Raw genomic sequence first — 21,567 nt, forward strand, 5'->3', positions numbered from 1 at the left:
GCAAAATATGGGTGTTCCATAATGGCTGATGGTTGGACTGATAAGAGAGGAAGGACATTGATTAACTTTTTAGTTAATTGTCCAAGAGGAACCATGTTTGTTGAGTCGGTTGATGCTTCTAGCTATTCAAAGGATGGGCAAAAGCTATTTGAATTACTAGACAAGTTTGTGGAGAAAGTTGGAAAAGAGAATGTGGTGCAAGTTATCACTGATAGTGCTGCAGCTAATGTGTTGGCGGATAAGAATATTTCCTCATTCCTTACATCAAAATTGTTTACTCATAGTTTGTTTTGTATTTAAAATTTAAAAACTTCAAAATAATAATTCTTCGTTATTGTTACATTATAGGAAGGTTTTTGGAAGCTAAGTATGAACACTTGTATTGGACACCATGTGCTGCTCATTGTTTGGACTTGATGTTAGAAGACATTTTCAAGATACCTAGACTGAAAAAGACATTTGAAAGAGGTGTTGCAGTACATGGCTACATTTACAATCGACGTACGTTGCTAAACATGATGAGGCACTATACAAATTTGAAGAATTTGATCAAGCCTGCAAAAACTAGATTTGCAACCGCCTTTTTGACTTTGTCTAGGATGCATCAACAAAAAAACAATTTGAGAAAGATGGTCACCTCCGAAGACTGGACCTCAAGCAAATGGGCAAAGGAGCCACAAGGTAAAAGAATGGCACAAACTTTGTTGATGCCTTCATTTTGGAATACTGTTGTGTTTGCCCTTTAAGGTCTCGAGTCCCCTTGTCAAAGTGCTTAGATTGGTTGATACCAAGAAGAAACCTCCCATGGGATACATTTATGAGGCAATGGATAGGGAAAAAGAATGCATTACAAGTTCATTTGATCATAAAGAAGAGAAGTATAATGAAATCTTCAAAATCATCGACAAAAGATGGGATGTCCAATTGCATCGGCCTTTACATGCAGTTGCGCATTTTCTTAATCCAGAATTCTTTTACCTAAAAGAGTTAGAGGTGCAAAAAGATCATGAAGTGATGAATGGGTTTTATGAATGCATGCAAGGGTTGGTCCCGAATGTCATTGTTCAAGATTTGATCACTAATGAGATGAGTATTTATATGAAGGCTGAGCGTCTTTTTGGCAAGTCTGTTGCGATTAGGCAAAGAAATACAAGAGTACCAGGTAATATATTATAGACTATTAGAGTTTATTTTTAGTAATACTTTTAGTAAAACTCAATACTTGGTAACAGTTATTTCTAACTAGTGGATTATCGTAGCTGATTGGTGGGCATCATATGGTTCTAAAACTCCAAACTTGCAAACTTTTGCCATAAAAGTCCTTAGCCTAACATGTAGTTTATCGGGTTGTGAACGAAATTGGAGTGTATTCGAACATGTGAGTATTTAACATTTTAACTAATTTTTTGTTCAATTCAAATATTTTTTATTCTCATTATATAGAATTTAATATCTTTTTAATACTTGCAGCTTCATAGCAAGAAAAGAAATAGATTGGAACAACAACGTCTCGATGATTTAGTGTTTGTCAAATACAATAGAACATTGAGATGTAGGTATGACATGCGCAACACTCTTGATCCCATATCTTTGCAAAATATTGATGAAAGCAATGAGTGGTTGCTTGGGAGGATGGATGGAGAATCAGATGAAGATAATGAGCCTGTGTTTGATGATGATGATGGCTTGACGTGGGCCACTGTTGCTAGAGCTTCTGTAGTAGAAGAAAATAGCCATGCAAGTAGTGCAACAAGTTCACGCTCAAAGGCACAACCGAGGATATCTAAATCATCAACATTGACTCCACTTCAATTAATAGATGAAGAGGAAGCGGGCTCAGATGGCACAGAGGAGGAAGATGTTGAGGGATATAAATCAACTGATGGAGAAGAAGATGTTGCCATTGATGTTGAGGATGATGATTGACTGACACCGACCTAACCGACCCTTTCTTTTGATATTGATGTTTTTAATTGTTAAGACGTATATTGGTATTTGTTGGATATTTATGTTTTGGATGTTTAGTGTTTATTTTTTTATTTTTATTTTATTGAATGTGGATTATTTTATCTTTGAAAATTGAAATGTTATGTAATATGCACTTTCATGGCTTTGAGAATTGTTCTATATTTTGTCTTGAATCTTGATTACTTTTTATTTTTTAAAAAATTGTCTTAGTACTATGAATGATTAGTCTATGTTAATTTTTCTATTTTTTACGAAGACTGTGCGCCTTAATTCAATAAAGCCTGCGCCTCGCCTTGCGCCTAGGCCCCGAGAGACCTTCAGCGCCTTAGTGCGCCTTGAGCCTTTAAAAACACTACTCACGAGTGATTGATCTCTTGTTGGAGTTACGACATCAGTTTTTCGACTTCGTTTTCGTTAGTTGTTGGAATTGTGACATCAGTCGCACCTGTCAGAGTCATGACCTACATCGTGACATCTCTCTCTCTTTCTTGTTCTGAGTGGCTTCTTTTCCTAAGGGCTATTTTCTCTCTTAGGCCAAGTATGTCAATGAGGTTATTGATCGTGTCGGTCTTACTGACACTAAGATTTCTGATACCCCTATTGAGCTTAATGTACAGCTCAACATTATTGATGGTGTTCTTCTGGATGATCCTACTCTATATCGAGAGCTCGTGGATTGTTTAGTCTATCTAACGGTTACTTGTCCTGATCTTGCCTATGCTGTTCATGTGGTTAGCCAGTTTGTCTTTACTCCTTGCTCCACACATTGGGCTGCCTTGGTTCAGATTCTTCGCTATCTCCGAGGTACTATCGTTGAGGGTTTACTACTGTCCTCTACTGCCTTTTTGGATTTGGTGGCTTATGCTGATTCTGATTGGGCTGGTGATGTTACTGATCTCAAGTCCACGTCTGGTTTTTGTATGTTTCTCGGCGATTCCTTGCTCTCTTGGAAAAGCAAGAAACAAACTGTTGTTGCTCACTCTACTGTTGAAGTTAAGTATCGTGCTATGGCTCATGCTAATGCTGAAATTGTTTGGCTTTGTTGTCTTCTTTTTGACTTGGGCGTCCCTCAGTTTTCCCCTACCTCCCTTTATTGTGACAACCGCAGTGCTATTCAGATTGCACATGACACTGTCTTTCATGAACGGATCAAGCACATTAAGATTGATTGTCACTTTGTTCGTTAGCATCTGCTGTCTGGCTCTATCTTGCCTCCTTTCGTCTCTTCGGCTCTGCAGCTTGCTGACTTCTTTACCAAGACTCACATCACTGCTCGGTTTCAGTTTCTTCTTGGCAAACTCTTAGTGTTTTTTGCCCAAACACCTTGAGTTTGAGCGGGGGTGTGAGAATAATATTAGTGTATATATTATGTGAATATTGTTTCCTATTTAGGATTAGTTTAGGTTTATTCTTATTGTTTCCTATTTAAAATTGGTTTAGGTTTATTCTTGTTTCCTATTTAGGATTAGTGTTCTATATCTATCAGAATTCTATATCAATGATGTATACGTTTAGGATTAGGATTTAGTGTTTTATATAAGTGATGCATTCTTTGTTCAGTAAATACAATTGAATATACAGAAATTCTTTAGAATTCTTACAATTCTATGATTTGTTTTTGTGTATGAGCATCTACGCAGCTGTAGTCCTCCTATGCCCTAACAAAGGCTACTAAGAGAGGGAGAGAGATCAAATCACTTTGGGTGGGGTCTTTACACTTTTTGGATATGAAGTTCACATATTTGGGCCAATCAAGTTGTCTATTGTTCACACACTAAAAAGTGTGTGTAACAAATTCATTTTCGCCAAAAATGTCCTCATAATTATATATTCCATATGAACTCTCACAACATTTTTTTTGCTCAAATTGTTTTTCTTCTACTTATTGTTACCATTGTCAAGCTTGAAATTTTAAACTATGTGTAGCTTGATCTCCTCTGGTATTACTTATTAATTACAGGATTTGACAAACCAATGGAATAAGTAAATAATTGATCAGCCCTTACAGTTCAAAAGTCAGTCATTTAAACTAGACCTTATATGAAAGGCAAGGAAATCAAATATCTAACTCCAACCCAAACTATTGTGGATCTTGTGGTAGCAATAGTTTATTATTAATTCCTTTAATACTCATAAAGTTCATTTATTATTAATAATTATTTATTACGTTTCCTTTATTTATGACGAAGTGTTGCATGGTATTATTCTACACCTTTTTATGCCCTTTTATGCATTAATTACTATTTCCTTTGAAAAATATCATTGGATGGAAAAATTAAAAGGTACACAAACTCAAACCACACAAGGACATTACATTATCATTCTCATATGGACTAAATGGGAAATAATCTGGGAGTCAAATTATTTATACAATTTTGTGACATATAGGGTCCCAGTTTGAAGATAAAAGTACAATCATAATCCTCTTCCTTTTTGAACGAGTGTTCCACGCCATTTCTCACTGTTTTGATAAGCATCAAGCTTCATATTGTCCTGTAAAAGTGAGATTTCAAGGGCATGAATATAAACTCATTCTAGATTAGTTTTGGGCACTAACAAAATTCACCCGGTTCAAGCACAAAAAATCATTATGATAATTTAAAATCACCATTAATATAAGGTGGTCAACTTTTTTGGTGCAGAAAATTAACACTGCATGACATGACTAGTGTTGATTTTGTTACTTTGTTACTTTGTATAGTATTTTTTATATTTGAAAGTTCTGACTTATATAGTCAAATCCCAAATTTGGTGTTAGGTAACAATTGTTTTTCTGGATTGCCGACTAAAACAAAATGAAGTCAATAAGATTGTTCATTTATAAGCACACACTCTGTTCCTCGTTGATGCCTTTTTATATATATATATATATATATATTTTTTTTTATGCATGTTCATTAGAGCAAACCAGTGTAATATACATGCATTTTACCTCAGGATTCAAGACTTAGAATGGTAGCTTTTATTTCATCACCAGCATGTCTTTAGATGTCACATGCTAGAAACCTAATATGTAAACCTCTATAAATTAATGTATGTACATTAATTTATTGTCTTAACTGCATGGCATTCAGGTTATGCACCAAGCCATGAGTCAAAGGTTTTTTCTGAAACTTCCATACCATGAAATCTGTAGGAGCAAATTAAGCTTCAGTCCTGCAGAAGGATGTTTCTGACCAAATGCAGCTCGTGGAGAACATTCCTTATATTCATTCGATCTTGTGGTGACTCCATCGAGCATGCCACTCCAATATTATCCATTATAATCACACGCTTCTCCATTGTGCTTGCATTTCTCACTTGTCTTGCTTTCAGATTCGTTGGGGCTTATTCTTCTTCTTTATTGTTACTTAGAAGTATCGGGTCCACAATTTCGATAACATGGTCAGGCAAGGCCATCCTAGCAAAGTTGTGAAGGTTAAGGTCTCCTATAAACTTTCTGTAAATTGTTCCCTTACTGTCGTCATCTCCAATAACATGATCCCATAACTATAGCAATGTTTAGTCTTTGAAGAAGATGAAGTTTTTTTTGCTTCTCTATTATCTGTTTCTGGATTTGAATGCAGCCACTACTTGAGACTCCCATTTGGCATGAACTCATACACTAGAGCTTTAAAATCCTCACCTTGAAAATCAATAGTTGAGCAAGCGGTTATGATCTTTATGAGTTTCCTATGTTGAATATTTCTTAAGGTTTCACACTCTGCCAAGAAACTCTTTGAGGCTCCTTGAGATTGTAGGTTAAATACTTTGACAGCGACAACTGATCCATCTTGATCAAGGATTCCCTTGTACACAGATCCAAAACCACCCACACCAATCAAATTTTCTGAAGAAAACCCATCAGTTGCTTTGAGGAGTTTTTTTGTAAGAAATTTTCATGAATGATTCCCTCAACAATGTTCCATAGGACTGACTTTCCTTCTCCTCTTAAACCAGCAGAGCAGAAATGCTGACACAATTATTACTATGACAAGCATACATGCTGTAGAGATAATTAATATGCAAGGAACATTTTTTGATTCTTTGATCTTTGGATGGTGCATTTTGGTAGCTGTAGTGCAGAAATGCCCCCACTGAGCCTATTATTCCCAGAAACTGATATTGCGCTTGCATTTGAGAAAATTCCTATGCTTGGAAGCTCACCCTCGAAATTATTAGATGATAAATTTAAATACATGAGGGGAATCTGCTCCAAGAATTTGGGAATCTGTCCTGACAAGTTGTTATGAGAAAGATCGAAGTATTGAATACCTCTTAAGGAGCTCAATGATGCAGGAGTAGACCCTTGAAGGAAGTTACCCTCCAAGGATAGGTTTTGAAGACTAGTGCAGCTCCCAACGGTACTTGGAACTCTACCAAACAATTTATTCTCAGAGATATCCAGTTCAGCCAAATTCTTTAGGTTGCCAACCTCTGAAGGGAGGGATCCGAACAAACTATTCCAACCTAGATTTAGTGAAATTGAGAGAGGAAATACTTCAAAGTTGTTTAGGTATGGTACCACTAGAGTTATTCTGAGATAGGTTTAGTAATATTAAACTCTGGCAATTTCCAATGTTTGATGGTATGATTCCCTGTAATCTATTATTATCCAAGTGAAGTTCATTTAATAGTGACAGGTTTCCTATAGAATTAGGAACTTCTCCTGATAGTTGATTAGAACTAAGCAGCAGTCTTTGGAGCTTTTAAAAATTACCAACAGTGGTGGGAAGTGTGCTAGTGAGTTGATTATCATGTAGAGATAAGTTTGTTAAATTGACAAGATTACTGATTGTTGATGGGACAACTCTGTACATGCTAAATAATTGAGTTTAGTTGAAAGATTGCCCACATGATCTGGTAACACTCGCCTCAATTTGTTACCAAACAGATCCAATTCTTCCAAAATTGTTGGAATCTAGATTTATGAACCACTTATGTGTTAGGCGTCCAAAATCAATTGATATTTTCCCATTGAAATAGTTAATTCCTATGTCTATATATTCCAATTCTGATGCATTGGATAGTGGGAGTGGGGGGGACCCAGTCAATTGGTTGTCGTATAACTGAATTGCTTGAAGCTGAGGAAGCATCTGGCCGAGGCTTGGAGGATAATTGCCTCGAAGTTGATTTATAGGCAAAGAGAAAACAGTAAGAAAGGATAGGTTATAAATGGAGGTAGGGATCATACCAGATAGGTTGTTCTCACCCAATGCAAAATAACTAGTGTTTCTCGGTTGACCCAATTCATCTGGGGTACTTCCACCGAAAGCATTTTGGGCTGCAGATATAACCTCCAGAGCTGTCAGGTTCATGAGGAAAGATGGGATCCCTCCTGTTAAATTGTTCTTCTGAATAACAAGATGCTTGAGCTTTGACAGGAAACTGAGCTCCCGGGGAACTGTGCCTACAAAGTCATTGTTAGCCAAACCAAGGAACATCTGGCTGGAGGAGTGTGAGAGGTTGGCTGGAATTTCCTTCCAGGGAGTTATTGTTCTGGTTTAAAGTTTGCAGACTGGACAGAAGGCTAAGTTCCCAGGGGATTTTTCCTTGAAATGTGTTGTTTAAGAGTGAAATCTTTTGAAGAAAGCTCACGTTTCCTATGTAAGGACATAATTAACTGACTAGGCCACTGGACTCAAGGTCTATGGCAGTGACTCTCCTGTGTCGATGGCCACAGGAAACACCTTCCCATTCACAGAAATGGAGAGAGTTGTTCCAGGAGTTCATTACTCCCTGAGGATCACGAATGATCTTTGACTTGAAAGCCAACAGTGCAAGATGATCAGTCTCATTTCCACCAAAGATGCTAAAAATGGCAGCAGCATTGGGAAGTGTTCTGAGATGGATCAATGTGATGAACATGAGAAACATGACTGACTCTTGTGAAATTGGCAGCACAGACTAATCTTCATTTGTGAAATTGGAAGCATCATTTTTAGTGTTTCTGTTACTATATTGTTCAAAGCTTTGTGTTGTTTATGATCAAATTACTTCCAGATGCTGTTTTCTTTGTACATATAAAAAATTCTCATTACATCAGTTCTATAAATTGCAAACTATTTTAATGCTTACTATGCGATAATTGTGGTGAATATGGAGGTTGAAAATTTCTTCCCAGTTTCTCTCAGATGATGGTGATGAAGTCAATTCTACCCTATGGTTCTTGGAGCATCTTCAATGGTGTTTGCTAAAATAGCTTTGCCATTGCTATAATTTGGCAATAAATAGTGTTATTTGCCAAATTATAGTAATGATGCTCCACTGGCCATATTTTATTTTGACAAATCTCAACTAACTTTCCCTTCAAGTTTATAGGTGTTGTTTGGATATAAGTTTTTTAGAAATTTTTTTTTTGTTTATTTATTTATTTATTTTTTTGTCTTTTGTGACCTTTTTCCAACTGTTTGTAAAAAAAATTAGGGTAAAGCACCATTAAATCCCAAATATAGAAATATTAAATCATTTAGTCCTGTCTTTTTTTTTTTTAAGAACGGATAGGTCCCATTTCAACTGTAAAGACTTTACAGCCCATGTTTTATGCGCGTAGGATTGAAATAATGAGGGTAAATATGGATTTGTCTTGATGTTAAATTTACCGTAGTGCCCAGCAATGAAATGTGGTGTTTTGTTGCTATCCATCCTGCTCGATCAGCACTGTAACGGTGAAGATGGAAGGTTTTGGATTTGGATTCCGATGTTGCAGTGATTCACTCACGGAATTTCTCCATCACAAACACCACAAAACCACATTATGAAAATAAAAATAAAAATAAATATAAGGCACCCTAGAACCACAACAAACATCATAGACACAATGGTCTGATAAACAGACCAAGCCAACAGCTAGAACGTGGGCATCACAAGCAACACCAACTGGGAAACATCATAATCTCTCACATCAATCCATGCAAATCCCTTCCTAAAAAAAAGTAATGTTACAACATACTTTAACACACACCAGGAAAAATTAAAATGAAATCACAATATGGGAAAAAAAGTAAACTCTATACACAATATATTAAACAAATATATCATATCAAAAATAAAAAGGACTAAATGGTTTAATAAAAAACAGTCAGGACTAGATAAAGCAACATTTCCCAATATGAGATTTATGAGTAATTTCTCCAAAAATTTATATATTTACATTATACCCGACTAGACAAGTATAAAAAATGAAAAAATTTGAAAATTTGAAAAAAAAATTTAAATATAATTCACCCGTAAATTTAAATATAAAATACTCAAAATTACATTGAAAAATAAATGACATTGCAAAATTAATAAATACATTCTCCCGTAATTATTCATCAGGAGGCAGGGAAAAATAGTAATTTAGGTTGTTGGCATGTGCAGACCACTTGGCGAAAATATCATTTTTGCGCATTACTTTCGTCTAAGGATTCAAATGAGAAATATCCGTAATCATTATCAAACGTTCTTCCTTTTTGATCTCCAGTTCTCTCATCTCATCCAAATGTTCTTCCTTTTTGATCTTTAGTTATTTCATCTCTCGTAATGCTTGAATCATTTTTTCTTCTTTTTCAGCTATTTTCATTTCCTTCTCAATAAGTTGTTGGTTAAATGTCTTCAACAAAATGTTATATTTGTGGACTTCAGCTTGAACAACTTCACTTTTTCGAAGCAATTCTTTTGCAGATTTCCTACCCATAGGCCTTTTACCCCTTATAGAGACATTACCCTTACCGATTGGATTGTTTCGAACACTTGGACTGTTTCCAACACTTGGAATGTTGTTGTCTTCAAGAGAAATGCAGTTCTCCATGGGGGATTCGGGGGCTGAATTAGAGAAAAATGGTGTATGTATCCTTGACTTCATTGTGTTCATAGGACTTGCATCTTGCCACCTGATATTGTTTTGTAAGATTGGTCAACAATGTTCAAAAGAAAAATGTTTACTTTCATCTTGATGGTATAACAATTTTGCTTGAAGTATCTGTATCAATAAAATATTAAATTAATTAATTTGTTATTTTATACTATGATTATCAAAAAAATAATAATAATAACAATAAAAACTAACATAATAAATGAAGATGAAATTTCACTATATCAACTTGAGACATCCCACTAGGGTGTAGATTTTCGACTTGCGCCAAACACCCATGAAATTTGTTGCAACATTTCATGATTACACCCTATCGAGATGAGATAGATATTTGTGTTATTGAGTGATCATTCTGCAACGAGCAATAATTTTCAAAAATTCTTCCCCAAAAATGAGTGAGATTGTAAATTCCCAACAATTGGGTCTTCAGTAATGTGACACCAAGTTCTACAAATTGCTACATCTTCTTGAGTGGTGAATGATTTTCCTCTCTTCATTTTTGATGAACCTTTCATATTGATTGTGTGAAAAATCTGTATCCAAAAAAATTATGTAGATTGAAGAGAATGTGTATATCAATTGAGATTGATTGTTTAGTTTTATAGGGAGTAAAAAATATGACCTTTTTTTTTTTTTTTTATCTAGTTAAATTATAACCGTTGCAAACTAGCTGTTTCAAACATTTCTCAATTGGAGGAAAAAAAGAGCCATTGCTCAAATTGTGTATTCCAATGACAAAGAACACCGTTGGATTAAACAATCCAATGGTTCAGATTGTTGCTTCTGTCTTTCTCTCTTATCTCTCTGTCTCTCTTATCACTTCTCTCTTGATTCCAGAACCTACTCCCATCTCTGCTCTCTCTCTTTCTACCCAACACTCTGTCTCTCTTTATCTCTCCAATGGCTCCCCGACGAAGCAGTCTTTCTCTCTCTCCCTCGCTCTCACCGATTGCATTCTTCCTTACTCACTCACTACCAATTGCACTCACTGCCGGAACTACCAACACACCCACTGCTGGTCTCCAACCCTTAAACCCCAACCCCCTTTCTCTCTTCTTCAACCTTCTTCTCTCTCGGTCTCTTACCTTCTTCATCATCACAACCACCACCCTAACCACAACAACCATCAAAGCCTAATTCCCTTCTCTCGATCTCTAACCCCTCTTTTCTGCCTCCGTTCTTAATTGTCGATCTCCATCGATCGAAACCGTAACCCTAATCCAAATGATCATCTTTCTCCCTCTTTGATCTATCTCTCCCTCTATGCTAACCCTTGATTTCGACGATCCCTCTCTGTCAGTGATGATCCAAACCCGACACTGTAATGATGACCTCTTCTCCAAGGATCCCTCTGTCAATGATGATCCCAAAAAAAAAAAAAAAAAACCCTACTGAAGACCATCCGAAGAACACGAAGAAGATCAACCCTCTGTGTCAGGTATTTTTTTTTTATTCTGAAATAGTTGTTCAATTTAGATTTTTTTTTTTGCTTGAAATTGCAGAAATTGAAATTGTCATAAAATTTTGCTTGAAATTAAAATTGTTTGAAATTGCTCTAACTATGTTTGCTTATGAAATTTTGCTTATGTTTTTATTTTTTTGGTGGTTTTTGGGTGGATTTTGCTTTTGTGTTTATGTTGGATGATGAGAAAGGGAGGGAGGAAACAGTTGGTTGAAGCTAACTTGGCAGCTTTGGCATGTGCCATATTTGACATAAGTTTTGGTATTTGCCAAAGTTAGCAGCCACCAAAACTTACCATTGGAGGTGGCTTTCTATGAATTGCTGCCATAATTTGGTGATAGCAGCTCCAATAGCAAGCCATTAGAGATGCTCTTAGTCACACAAATTGAGATAAGACTGCACTATTGAATAGAGGAAGTCAATTATAAGATAATCTATTGATTATGTCTTTTGTTAATTTATTGTTATTGACACCATTGTGAATAGACCTGCATTTCAATTTCAAGAGTTCACACCATTTCATTTTATTTTATACTCTTGTCAAGCTTGGAATTTTTAACAATGTGTATCTAGCTTGATCTCCTCTGGTATTACTTATTAGTTGCAAAATTTGACCAACTAATGGAATAAGTAATTATTATTGTTATTTAATTTTTTTTTATTGGCACTGGGGTGTCCGATTCAAAGTTCGATTAATCTCCAATGGTGCACAGACCCTTGGCTCAAGGAGTTTATCACAAGTGCATCACGGTTAATTCAAAAGTTTTTTCCACCCAAGGAGTTTTCTACAAGTGCACTACGGTTAATTTAAGGGTTTTTTTTCCAGTCTGATGGCTCCAATGAATTGTTAGCACCTAACGATTTCGGTCCCTGAACTTTGGAGGAAGCATACCCCAAAAACCCAAAACCTTGCCACTAGACTAACCTCTTGGGGTGGAATCGTTTGGGAACAGACTATTTTAGTAACTTTTTGGCTTTTTACGAAAGGATGTGCATAAAAGTAAAGAGAGTAATGTGACAACTTATAGTGACTTTTTGACTTTTTGACTAAAACTGAAGGTTGCCAGACGATAGAACTTGAGGGATCCGTGGAGCCCACCATATGTTTCGTTTCAATAATTCGAACCGTTCACTTTTTAATAGAAAATTCATGTAAAAAATTAAGATGATTGGATATCAGTAGTTATATATTTGAACCAAATTTATATTATAAAATTTGGATGGTTATTCTTGAAATTATATTTGTCATCTATTTTTGTAAAACAAATATGATTTAAATATATAGTTATCGATATTTAATCATTTTAGTTGTTTACATGAAAATTCTACTCAACGAGTTCTAAAAAATGAACAGTTCGGATCATCGGAATCGATTATGAAATGGGCCTACCAAGTCCAAACATTCTCTCAAATTGAGATAACAACTTAAGAGAAGCCAAACTCTTCTTTTAATACTCAAAGTTTATTTATTATTAATAAATAAAATTTAACAAGGTTCCCTTATTTAAAGAAAAATATTATTGGATAGAAAAATTAAAGGAAAATTGTAATATAAAAAAAACCAAACTTTGAATCTTATAATAAAATAACCATGGGTTTATAATTCTATCAATTAAATTTTTATCTTTTGATTTATTATCAATCTAAACTATCTACTATTTTCGCTAAGTAAAATTAATAGAAAAATAGTATTTAAGTTATTAAACTCACCGAGAAAGCGTCTTTTAGAAATTTTATTATAATTTACATTAATTTTAATGACTAAAATATTTTTAAAATACTTTTTTTCTGTAAGTTTTATTTCACAGAAATAGGCATATAGCTACCTTCTTTGTTAAACCAAGTTAAACTTGACTGAAATGTAAGTGTTAAAGACTATAAAACATGAAGGTGCATCATGCATTGGTTGTAGTATCATCCAGAGAATAAATTTAATCTTCTTTTTATTTTTATTTTTTATATTATGTATCTCACTATTGCAAGTCTTTGATAAATATTGTTAAAACTTAAATGGAATATTTCTCTGATGGTGGCTTGCAGTAGAGACAATTAGCTTAATTTTAAATGTCATTCAGTTCAAATTTCTCATATTTATCACCTTCTTCTTCTTCTTGTTATTTACTCTTGTAGTCTTTAAAGTATTAGAAAACTCTTGCCAATGAGCCATGGCCTTTGTTAGAATAGTAGAGAGAGAGAAAAATATGTATTGTATTGAATGAATTGTATTAAATGTGTTGTTCTATATAATAGAAGGCTTGTATATATAGGTTGTGAGAGGGTAATTTGTATAGCCAAATTGGGCCGAGCTAGGAGGCATTGTTTCTGAATATTAGGTCGCGCTGTGGGCCAAGTTACGAGCTCAGAATAGCTCGGTGTGGGAACAATGGTTGATAGGCCGGTCGGTGAGCTCTAGTTGCAGTCAGTGGGCGAGCCGAAGTGCTATGTCGGCCACATATAGGAAGCCGAGCTAGAGGTAGCCTGGCGAGAGGATTCAAAGCAATTGGTGATCGTGCGGCCCGGTCAGGGTATTTGCGCCAGGTAGCTCGGCTAGGCGTAGCAAGCCAAGCAAGGTGATAACCATCTCACTTAGTTGGCAGTGAGTAGGGTGTTATTAGAATATGCATTATCCTTGGGAATGTAATTCCTAGGAGAATTTTGCTAAGGAGAGTAGAGTCTTACTAGAATTGTGCAAACAATCTCACTTGGTTGGTAGTGAGTAGAGTGTTATCAGGATAGACACTCTTCATTGGGAGTGTGATTCGTAAGAGGACTCTTACAAGGAGAGTTGGAATTCTACTAAGATTGTGCCAGGCAGAATCTATAAAAGCTCATAGCAGAACCTATGTACATGTATCACAATTCTTACTCTAGAATACACAGAGCTTATTGTCTAGTTTCTGACTTAGGCATTGGAGGGGTTTCCGGCACACACCCGCCAGTTAGCTTACGTTTGTGTTTTCAGGTGGCAAAGCAACGTTGTTTGGAGGAATGCAAATTTGATCAACAAGATTATACGAGAAGATTATTTCGCGTTCGTACAATTGGCGCCATCTGTGGGAATTGCAACCACAAGGAACGAACCTCTTGATTAAGTTTTCTTTCAACTGATTTCAATAGTGTACAATGAAGACTTGCCACACTCTGCCATTGATGGGCAAACCCCGGAGGGGGGCGGCATGCGCGAAGGCTTACCTTTTATCCCGCCCATGGTAGAGTTAGATCCCTAGCGACGGAAGTCGCAGAGTGATGCTTGTGAAAGACAGGGCTCCAGTCCTTGTCGATCCCAAAGCCCTGAAAGGCTGAGGCGAAGGTTGGATCCTCAAGTTCTAGAAGATCGGGTAAGGGAGCAAGACGAATTGATACGGAGGATGGCGGCAGACATGGAGACTATAAAGCACCAGATAAAGGACAAATGGGTGGCGAAAGAAGAGGTGGGCAAGAGCAGGGCACACCTTCACCACTTAGAAGATCGTGATAGACAAGTCACACCATCACAAACTGAAAGTAGAAGCCTTAGGTTAGGCGATACACAATCGAGGACTTCCAGGACTCGTTACTTCAGGTCTGAGAGAAGGAGGACTGAAAGGTCTTACACAGAAGGAAGCAGCTATTAGCCCACACATTCACACCAAACGACATCTAGGCACACGGAGTTGCCTAGGTCAGCGGACCTCAGACAGTGCTCGAAGAAAGGGTTCGAAGGAGAGAAGACACTCAGGCTCGCGACCCCCGCAGAGTCTCCGCATTACAACAGTTGGCTCCTAGAACACATGGGAGTGTCGAAGTTGGAATGCCAGAGCCGCGTCTTGCCTATGAACTAGCAGATAAAGCATTAGCAAGGTTGTAGAGCTCGTCGTTCATTCTGGCGATAGAGAACGCACCATTACCCTCCGGTTTCCACCACGCTAAATTCACTATTTATGAGGGAAAGTCGGACCCCTACATACACTTAAGCCACTTCTGCTAGGTTATGGCGGTGTATCGGCGAAACGAGGCTCTAATGTGTATCATATTTCCTTCTAGCCTTGGTGACTTGGGTCTAACATGGTTTGAAAGGTTGCCAAAAGGTAGCATAGCTTCATGGGCGTAACTAGCAGAGGCATTTGTGACTAGATTCAGAACAAACACCAAGACACCTGTAAAGATTGACCAGCTTCTCTCCATAGATATGGGCGAGAAGGAAACATTGAGGTCTTACAATAACTGGTATTGAGAGACTTTTAATCAGATTGGAGATTGCTCCACAAACCTAGCTATCGCACAATACAAACGAGGTTTGTCGGCTGGTAATAAGTTGAGGGATTCAATGATAATGACGTCACCCCTTACTATGGAAGCCCTGATAGAGAGAGTGCACCAACACATCCGGGTAAAGGAAGATGGGGCGCACACCAAGGAAGAATCCGACACAACAGTGATACCAGACAAAAAGCCTTTGGCGAGAGTTAACACGGTTGACAAGTAGGACTGACCGCGCAAAAGTGTTTGCCCAATTGGGGGCAAAGTGAGTTGGCAGGTTTGACAAACTCTTTCTAACAAATCTTTGCCCGACTGGGGGGCAATTAAGAAGGTTGGCAGGTTTAACCAACAATTTTTTCTTCCTCAAAGCCAAGATAAGGATCTAGGCTCAGGAAGGTTGGCAGGTTTGACCAACACTTTTTTCTTCCTCAAGCCGAGATAAGGATCTATGCTCAGAAAGGTTGGCAGGTTTGATCAACACTTTTTTCTTCCTCTAGCCGAGATAAGGATTTAGGCTTAGGAAGGTTGGCAGGTTTGACCAACACATTTTTTCTTCCTCAATCCGAGATAAGGATCTAGGCTTAGGAAGATTGGCAGGTTTGACCAACACATTTTTTCATTCTTCAGCCGAGATAAGGATCTAGGCTCAAGAAGGTTGGCAGGTTTGACCAACACATTTTTTCATTCTTCAGCCGAGATGAGGATCTAAGCTCAAAAAGGTTGGCAGGTTTGACTAACACTTTTTTTTCTCAAGCCGAGGTAAGGATCTAGGCTCAGGGAGGTTGGTAGGTTTGACCAACACTTTCCTTTCTTCAGCCGAGATAAGGATCTAGGCTCAAGACGGTTTTTCTTCAGCCAAGATAAGGATCTAGGCTAAAAAAGGTTGGTAGGTTTAACCAACAAAATTTTTGCACCCTTTAGCCAAGATAAGGATCTAGGCCAAAGGTGGTTGGCAGGTTTGACCAACAAATTTTTGGCACTCTTTGATCGGAATGACAATTACCTCGGCCAAAGCAGGTTGGCAGGTTTGACCAACAAAATTTTTTGCACTCTTTGGCCAGGGATAATAGTTACCTCGGCTAAAGCAGGTTGGCAGATTTGACCAACAAATTTTTGAACTCTTGGACCGAGATGGTTATCTCGGCCAAGGAAGGTTGGCAGGGTTAGTAAATTGAGTTAGTCTGCTCGGCGAGACACAAAAAGAACGACTCGCCGTGCGATTGTGAACTCGAAAGTTATATACATTGAAAGCAAAAATGCGAGGCAATTCAAATGTTTGGGAGGTACATAATGCCTGTAACAGGAGAACGGGGCTAATAGGGACACGCTACGTGTCCTAGGAATGACATCGTATCAAACATGCTAGATTAGTGGAAGGACGTGCTGAGTAACTGACAAGACTTGTTGGGACTGAACGAGTTGTGAGACCGAACAACTTCTCTAGTTCGGTAGAGTTGAGCGTTTTTAGCTCGGCTAGAGGAAAGTAATCCCAATCATGCTTAGCAGATGGAATTAAGGGGCAATTGAGAGGGTAATTTGTACAGCCAAATTGGGCCGAGCTAGAAGGCATTGTTTTTTAATATTGGGTCGCGTTGTGGGCCAAGTTACAAGCTTAGAATAGCTCGGTGTGGGAACAATGGTTGATAGGCCGGTCTGTGAGCTCCAGTTGCGGTCAGTGGGTGAGTCGAAGTACTATGTCAGCCACATATAGGAAGTCGAGCTAGAGGTAGCCCGGCGAGAGGATTCAAAGCAATTGGTGATCGTGTGGCCCGATCAGGGTATCTACGCCAGGTAGCTCGGCTAGGCGTAGCGAGCCAAGCAAGGTGATAACCATCTCACTTAGTTGGCAGTGAGCGGGGTGTTATCAGAATATGCATTATCCTTGGGAATGTAATTCCTATGAGGATTTTGCTAAGGAGAGTAGAGTTCTACTAGGATTGTGCAAACCATCTCACTTGGTTGGTAGTGAGTAGAGTGTTATCAGGATAGACACTCTTCATTGGGAGTCTGATTCGTAGGAGGACTCTTACAAGGAGAGTTGGAATTCTACTAGGATTGTGCCAGGCAGAATCTATAAAAGCTCATAGCAGGACCTATGTACAGGGATCACAATTCTTACCCTAGAATACACAGAGCTTATTGTCTATTGTTTTGTTGCTGACTTAGGCATCGGAGGGGTTTCCGGCACACACCCGCCGGTTAGCTCACGTTTGTGTTTTAAGGTGGCAAAGCAATGTTGTTTGGAGAAATGCAAACTTGATCAACAGGATTATACGAGAAGATTATTTCGCACTTGTACAGGTTGAGAAAGAGTGTCCTATTAGAAATCTAACTATGAGAAAGAGTATCTTATAAGAGACTTAATTATCGCAATACTTAATATATCTAAAAAATCAATACCTAATATATATAGAAATATATATCATATATACATTAACAACCTTAATCACGTCCTTTTTTTTTTATTGACTGTTGCTAGTCTTTGTTAAACCTTGTTTAACTTCACCAAGTAATGCTAGGAGAGATTTTTGTATTGTCACATCATTTCAAATAAATTTCCTATATAAAAAATTTGTTTGTTAGTTAATTTTTTTGTGAAATATGTATGGAAAATTGTGAATCAATAGTGTAATGACAAGTGTTGCATAAGTATTGATTATGTCTTTGGTTAATTTATTGTTATTGACACCAGTGTGAATAGACCTGCATTTCAATTTCAAGAGTTCACACAATTTTATTTTATTTTATTTTTTAACTTATACTCTTGTCAAGCTTAAAATTTTTAACAATGTATATCTTGCTTGATCTCCACGGGTATTACTTATTGTAGAATTTGACCAACTAATGGAATAAGTAATTAATTTATCAACCCTTACAGTTGAAAACTCAGTCCTTTAAACTACACCCTATCTGAAAGGCAAGGAAATCAAATGTCTAACCATAGTTGCAATTGTTTATTATTAATTCTTTTAATACTCAAAGTTTATTTATTATTAATAAATTAAATTTATCAAGGTTCCCTTATTTATGACAAAGTGTTGTATGATATTATGCATTCATTACTAATTCCTTGGAAAAATATCATTGGATAGAAAATTAAGGAAAAATTTAAAAAAAAAAAGAGTTTGACTCTCGTAATAAAATAAATTCTGAGTTTATAATTTTATCAATTTAAATTTTTATATTTTGATTTGTTATCAATATAAGCCATCTACTATTTTCGTTAAGTAAATTTAATAGAAAAATAATATTTAAAATGGTCTTTTGAACATTTTATTGTAATCTATATTGAATTTAATGACTAAAATATTCTTTTTTTTATCAGTTTTATTCAACTTAAATAGGCATATAGTTACCTTCTTTGTTTTGAGAGAGTAACAGAATAACATTCATTCTACAGTCATACACACAAATCAAAAATTGTCAGCCCTTAACCAAGGCTGACTTAGATGCCTCGTGGGCGTGCTTAACATCCTATTTACTTTAGTAATACAAACATAATCCAAATTCACTGCAAAGATAATTAACAACTCCCATTCCACCTCCACCATTGTCTTAATTCTCAACAGCAACATTTGACAATCTGTGAAAATGTTGACTGACGGAAGTTGATGCAGTGAGCACCATTTCAGTACCTCCAAACATGCCTTAGCCTCAGCCACAATTGCTGAGGATGCCACAAAGGAAAATTGCTGCTTAATAATTGGATTTCCATTGTAGTCCACCGCAACCCATGCTGTTCCAGCTTGGAACGAGTGCTTCCGCCATGCACCATCGATCAAAAACCTGTACACAATAGGATCTGGGCACCACCTAACATTGTTAATAAAATCACACGAATTATCATTCCCACAACTAACGGTATTGATCCCTTAAAAATTTAAAAATCTCCCAGATTTTGATTTGTGATTATGTATCAATTTTAACCAGTAAATGGCAATCCCAATCAAACAATCAAAGACAAATCGATGCAAAGATTTTAACGTGAAAAAACCACAATTTGAGCGTCTCAAAATTACAGGCCAAAGCCACAAACAATCCATTAAGAAGACAAAAAGGAATTACACAAGTGTACTCTCAATTACTTAGCGAATACATACCCAAAATTGAACCGACCCTAATGTGCCTCTTCCACCACCGTCTTTGCCTTGGAATTGCTTGTCCAATGTTGAATCCATAACGCCGAAGTCAAATCCACGACGATGAACCACTTCAGAATCCACCAAAGTTTCAGGCCCAAATTCCACGGAATCCATCGAAGAACAACTTTCTCTCTTTTTTGAATAAAACAAAATAAACAAACCCTTTGATATAATCCTCTCAATTCATGATATAAACTCTCATAGATATCAAAGGAAATAAGCAAAGAAGCTCCAGATGAAAACCCTAATACCAAGAAAAATATCTAGAAACCGTACCTTAGAAACTGAATTAATCGCAAATTTATAGCAAACAGAATCGCGATCTCCGCTCGAGCGTAGGAATGGACGCTCGGGCAGTTTGACTAAAACGCGTGTTTCATAACAAAGATCTACGTTCGAGTGCAAGAAAGACCGCTAGAGCATAAAAATACAACTCCCAGTACTTTTGCAAATGAGTGAAACTTCTGAAAGGATTGCATCTTTGCTCAAGCGCACAACTTGTAGAGCGGTCAAACAACTTCGACTGCAATTTTTCTTTTTGCTTCGGGGGCACTGCCCCTCGACCCTGCCTGCCCCGAACACGCCATGGAGCGTTGCCCCCTGGACCCCCACGAGCTGACCAGGTAGCTCGATCCCCGACATAATCAGCGAAGTGACACACATGATAGGATTAAGATCACAAATTCCTTTGCATAGGCACAATTCGGATTAGATTCGCATCTAAATACTCATAACCTTATTGAAATAAAAGATCGAATAAAATTACAACTGAAAGAAGTTTTGTCAAATGAGATTACCAATTACAAAAACCTAACAATCCCCAACAAATTAGCATGAAGTTGTTTATTGGAAGATAAATCCAGATGATTAATCTACTCAATCGTCCGAATCAGATGCTCAAGTTCATGCTGAAATATGGCCTTATTCATATGGATCCATATGCCCCATAATACCTTAACTGCCTCCACAATTAAACCTAGTTAAAATTGACTGAAATATAAAGTGTTAAAGACTATAAAACATGAAGGTGCATCATGCATTGGTTGTAGGATCATCCACGGAATAAATTTGATCTTTTTTCCTTCTTATAATATTATGTATTTCACTCTTGCAAGTCTTTGTTAAATATATTTTTCTGTGGTTGCAGAAGAGACAATGAGCTTAATTTTAGTTAAATGTCATTTAGTTCGAATTTCTCATATTTATCACCTCCTTCTACTTGTCACTCTTAAAGTCTTCAAACTACTGAAAGCTCTTGCTAATGAGCCATGACCTTAATTTTGTCTTTTTTGTTTTACTCACTGTTGCAAGTCTTTGTTAAACTTTGTTTAACTTGACCAAGTAATGGAACTTGAATTTTTTCATAAATTATATAAAAATGTCATTGTAATGTCAATTCAAACAAATTTTTCTATATAAAAAATCTATTCATCATTTAATTTTTTTCGTGTAATACGTAAGGAAAAATTGTGAATCAATAGTGCAATGACAAGTGTTGCATAAGTATTGTATCCTTTTATGCAATTAATTATTAATTCCCCTGAAAAATACAATTGATCCATTCTACATGACGAATTAGGTGCAAAATTCCAAATATTTTTTTTTATTTTATTTTTGTCACGCCACAAGCTCCGTGACAACGCCGCACACTCCTTTAAGTGAGCATGTAAGGCTAATAGTCCAACACATAACCAACAATATAAAATACTCGAATTAAATCCTTAATTATCATAATACTAAAATCCATAAAAATAGATAATTCTTATCATATGAAATTGTTCACCAAGTTCACTAATAATCCATTAACAAAATAATAAACCAAGTACTAAAATCATAGTCCTACTCTCGGCACTCCCATAAGTAAAAACTCTACTCCTCAGAATATGAAAAAATAAATAAAATAAGGGTAAGCTAGACAGCCA

The 21,567-nt window shown here is 36.7% G+C and overlaps 1 protein-coding gene and 1 long non-coding RNA gene across 2 annotated transcripts in view; both read left to right on the forward strand.

The window, feature by feature from the left end:
• The window catches only part of LOC145793534 (uncharacterized), a 144,856-nt gene that overhangs the window by 6,309 nt on the left and 116,980 nt on the right, over nucleotides 1–21,567 (forward strand). The window lies entirely within an intron of this gene.
• On the forward strand, nucleotides 349–3,884 carry LOC145793532 (uncharacterized). Its single transcript, XM_082876380.1, has 3 exons — nucleotides 349–1,162; nucleotides 1,260–1,378; nucleotides 1,471–3,884. Exons 1-3 carry the CDS (start codon nucleotides 805–807, stop codon nucleotides 1,924–1,926), a joined length of 933 nt encoding a protein of 310 aa, XP_082732506.1. The 5' UTR covers nucleotides 349–804; the 3' UTR covers nucleotides 1,927–3,884.

The sequence above is a fragment of the Camellia sinensis genome, chromosome 1 (genome assembly GCF_055761805.1).
Source record: "Camellia sinensis isolate YWXY chromosome 1, ASM5576180v1, whole genome shotgun sequence".
NCBI classification, from domain to species: domain Eukaryota; kingdom Viridiplantae; phylum Streptophyta; class Magnoliopsida; order Ericales; family Theaceae; genus Camellia; species Camellia sinensis.